Raw genomic sequence first — 3,890 nt, forward strand, 5'->3', positions numbered from 1 at the left:
ATGAGGAAGATGGATGCAGACAAGATGGAGATCATTCATTTACTGTTGACGGTATGTAGTAATTCATGAAAAAAAAAAAAAAAAAAGGAGTAAGATGGTTGTTTTTAAGGTACATTTCCTACATTGGTACTGAAGTTTCATACTAGTGTAGTATACAGTGTAAAGCATCCTTAGTGTAATATTGCAGTTTTGTAGTTCTTTAAATCAGTTTAAAGCCTTCAGCAGCCTTACTTCCCATGTGTTGCTCCATGATTAAGGCTACCTGCATATGCAACATCTAACCAGCTGCTAAGCAGCCAGGTTTTTGGAATTATTGAGATTCATGGAAGAATATTTTCATATTCTTATTCTAAATGTCTTACTGTTAACTATGACATTTGTCCTGATAAAATCTCAAGTAAATGTTTAGTGTTAGAGAGGAACAAAGCAGGATTTCTCCTGTGGCTATGCTACATAATTATGATAGTTAACTACATGACTTGTGACTTGTTGCGAGTGAGAATGGAGGCTCTGCCCTCCACCTGGCGTCTCATGGCTGAAAACTAACTTTGCAACATCAGTGTAGTACTTGGCCACCGCCCTGGTGTCCCAGCTCTCGTCTCTGTGCACTGCAACATAAACACGCTCCGTAACCCTTAAGCTGTTCTTTATGACAGTTAAGACTACACAGATATACACGTCGTAACATCATATATGTTATACAGGCCAGCTGACAGTCTTGCATGGGCCCAGGACAAGATAATCTTAGATGGGGCCCCCCCCTCGCATGGATATTTCCTTTTCCTTTGCTCATCCTCTCCTCTGCTCTTCGTCTTCTCTTCTTCTCCTCTCCTCTCCTCTTTGTCTCTTCCTCTCTGATGGAGCTACCAAACACAGTTGTTTTCTGTCTGAGATAACGTTTTGTGTCAGGCTTTTATACAAGGGAGGCTATTGGACAATAACATCAGAGCTGGCCAGTACGTTTACGTTTCATTGTTAACTGCGCTGTTTCACCGGGTCCGTCAGCGCCACGGTTTTGCTCTGTCCTCGGAGTCAATCCCGACCAGGTGCGGCAGCTGCCTCGCAAGCCAGCATATTCACATGGGATCATGAGATCACATGATAAGCCCGAACGTATGTGAGACTGCGAGACCACGCGATAAACTGTGTGTGTAAAGGAAACAACCCCCCCCCCCCCTAAATATATTGTGTATGTATTTCACAGAACCATCAACAGAGGAAACTGTTGCAGATGCTGTGGGGAATGAAAGCTCCTCAACCGGCAAGCAACACAAACAGCCATCAGCAGAGCATGGAGCATCTTCTAGAGACAGACCTGTGGCACATTCCTCCAAAGGTGATTTATTTCTCCCTTTATAATTATTGGAGTAATATCACTTGATTTGGAGACAGGAGATAAATTAAAAAATGACTCCCACCATCTTTCACCCCTCGGTCTGGTGGCCCCAAGTACTGATGGACTGTAACTGAGCAGGACTTCTCTTTGTGTCAGTCTTTTTGGGGTGAAATTAGACATTTTCAAGTTTGCCTTCAAGGATAGGCAAAAAACCACTGAAGCTTTATGGTCATTTGCCCCAATGGACCAAAATATCACTGCTGTTTAAACGGTGCATATGTGTCGTGGAGGAAAGCACAGTAAGCTCAGTGTAGCTCTACTCAGGTCCAAACTTTGTAACCATGGTAATGTCTCAACTTGATCATTTATTAGGTAAAGAATACTTAGATTTAGCAACAAATTAAATGTATTGTTTTGAAATGTATTATGTATGTATTTCACAGTACCATCAGCAGAGGAAACTTTTGCAGATGCTGTGGGGAATGAAAACTCCTCGACAGGCAAGCAACACAAACAGCCATCAGCAGAGCATGGAGCATCTTCTGGAGTCAATCCTGTAGTGCATTCCTTCAAAGGTGATTTTTTTTCTTTATTATTATTATTGCAGTAATCAGTTGATTTGGAGACAGGAGGTAAATGAAAAAAGACTTTTACCCCTCAGTCTGGTGGCCCCAAGTACTGATGGACTGTAACTGAGTACATTTGCCTGTACTGTATTTCAGTACAAATTAAGTTTTCATTTTCCTAACAAGTATCCATTTCATATATAGGAGACCTTAGAGAATATGGAAAACATGTAGTGCTTCTGGTGGGCATGAAAGGCAGGGAGAGCAGCTTAATGAGAGTACTGGATGGCAGACTGAGACTGGTTCATGAGCAGGAAGTGCAGGCTGGTTTAACAGCAGGGGAAAAGAGGTGATGCAGGCAGTGGTTGGTGCAGAGGGACAGAACTCTGAAGAGATCTGTGGAAAACTTAGTGAGAGACACCAAGGCCAAACTACAAGTTGCAACAGATAATGACAGTTCAAAATGTGCGAGAGGTGAGGACAGGGCTCCATGTGGCTGTCGAAGCCTATTGCGCCATAGTTATAAAATGGTTGAGGGCTACCTGAACCAGCCCTTACTAAAAGCTCTTCAGTAGTAGAAGGTTTAAAGCCTGGACTTAAATGTAGATAGTGTCTGCCGCTCTGACTCATGGAGAGAGCTGGTTCAAAAGTAAAGTCTGTTTTTAGAGATACTGGGAGTCACTAACAGGCCTGCATTCTGGGAGCAAAGTGCTCTGCTGGGACAGTAGGGAATGATGAGGTCTTTCAGATAAGGTAGAGTATCTCAAAAACTAGAATGGCATATGATGTAGGTTTATGTCAGCTGTAAACTGATGACTGAGAGCTGAACACGGATCAAATCACTGAGGACAGATGCTTATATCAGCCCTGATCACCCTCATAATTTCACTTGTACTGTATGTACCGACGCAGGACTTGGAACTGTAGCTTCTCCTTTATACTGTTACTAAAACCTTTATTTTTGTCTCCTTACAGGTAGAGCTCCACAGAAAAGAACACCTTGGCAGGCGACAGAGATCAGGGCAGTAGAGAGGCAAATGAATCAGTTCATCCGATCTTGTACTGTACCATCGAAGAAAGACTGTGAGAAATGTTTGAGAGCTGAACCTGAAGCTCTCAGTAACAGAAGCTGGCAGAGCTTGAAATTTTACGTGTACAACAGGATTACTGCCTTAAAAAGGAAAATGCACCCTAAATAGTATGGTGAATACAAAGAGAGTGGTTGTGGAGAAGCTGTTTTATTCTCTTCAGTTCTGTAAGTTCTTCTAAAATGGGATTTCATGAAGCCAATTATTAAGTGTGGCAGATTTTCTTTAAAAGGTCAAGACTTTTTCGCACAGAAGTTGTTGAACCTGTGTGTGTGTGTGTTTTTCTTATACACATAGTTATTGTCATTGCAGAATTGTAATTATGCAATGTAAACCATTTTTCATTGACCTTGTGTCATTAAAAAATCTGTTATGTAGGTCAAACCCGTTTGATTTCTGGGTGGGGTGGTGTTGCGTGTTGACTGAGTCGTAGCAAAGTCCTTTACATAACATAATGTATTGTGGTTTAACTTTGTAATAAGGTTTCATCTCATCCCAAGTGCAATATGTATGAAAATTGACTACATTATTTGCCTATTTCAATATAAATATGTCCCCACTAGTAACATACAAATCTGTGTGAAGTATGCAAATTTATGCAAATGCAGTCCCCTGTTAACAGGTTAATTCGTTTTTCAGGAAGTCCCCATATAGCATGGGGAAACCAGTATGACTTCTCAGTTTCGACTTTTCAAAGGTTTGAAGGCGTGTTTAGGCTCACTTACCAATGGCTGCTTTACCTGATTTTTTTCACACTTGTAGGACCTCTAGAAAGGGTAGTCCCCACAAATGATGATTGAAAATTTGGTCCCCATGAATTATGGAAACCAGTATGTGTGTGTGTGTGTGTGTGTGTGTGTGTGTGTGTGTGTGTGTGTGTGTGTGTGTGTGTGTGTGTGT

At 41.6% G+C, this 3,890-nt stretch overlaps 1 protein-coding gene across 1 annotated transcript; it reads left to right on the plus strand.

The window, feature by feature from the left end:
- The first annotated feature begins 1,191 nt into the window (after positions 1–1,191).
- LOC147819782 (uncharacterized) lies at positions 1,192–3,478 on the plus strand. The gene is made up of 3 exons (XM_087171540.1): positions 1,192–1,336; positions 1,780–1,911; positions 2,878–3,478. Exons 1-3 carry the CDS (start codon positions 1,192–1,194, stop codon positions 3,099–3,101), a joined length of 501 nt encoding a protein of 166 aa, XP_087027666.1. The 3' UTR covers positions 3,102–3,478.
- The last annotated feature ends 412 nt before the right edge of the window (positions 3,479–3,890 follow it).

The sequence above is a fragment of the Seriola lalandi genome, unplaced genomic scaffold (genome assembly GCF_002814215.2).
Source record: "Seriola lalandi dorsalis isolate HSWRI2012SDOR001 ecotype SW California unplaced genomic scaffold, Sedor1 jcf7180002049687, whole genome shotgun sequence".
NCBI lineage: Eukaryota > Metazoa > Chordata > Actinopteri > Carangiformes > Carangidae > Seriola > Seriola lalandi.

Coding starts and splice junctions, on each gene's coding strand:
- LOC147819782 (XM_087171540.1), top strand. CDS start 1,192: ATGTATTTCACAGAACCATCAACAGAGGAAACTGTTGCAGATGCTGTG. Junction 1,337..1,779: donor TGTGGCACATTCCTCCAAAG/GTGATTTATTTC, acceptor TGTATTTCACAG/TACCATCAGCAGAGGAAACT. Junction 1,912..2,877: donor TGTAGTGCATTCCTTCAAAG/GTGATTTTTTTT, acceptor GTCTCCTTACAG/GTAGAGCTCCACAGAAAAGA.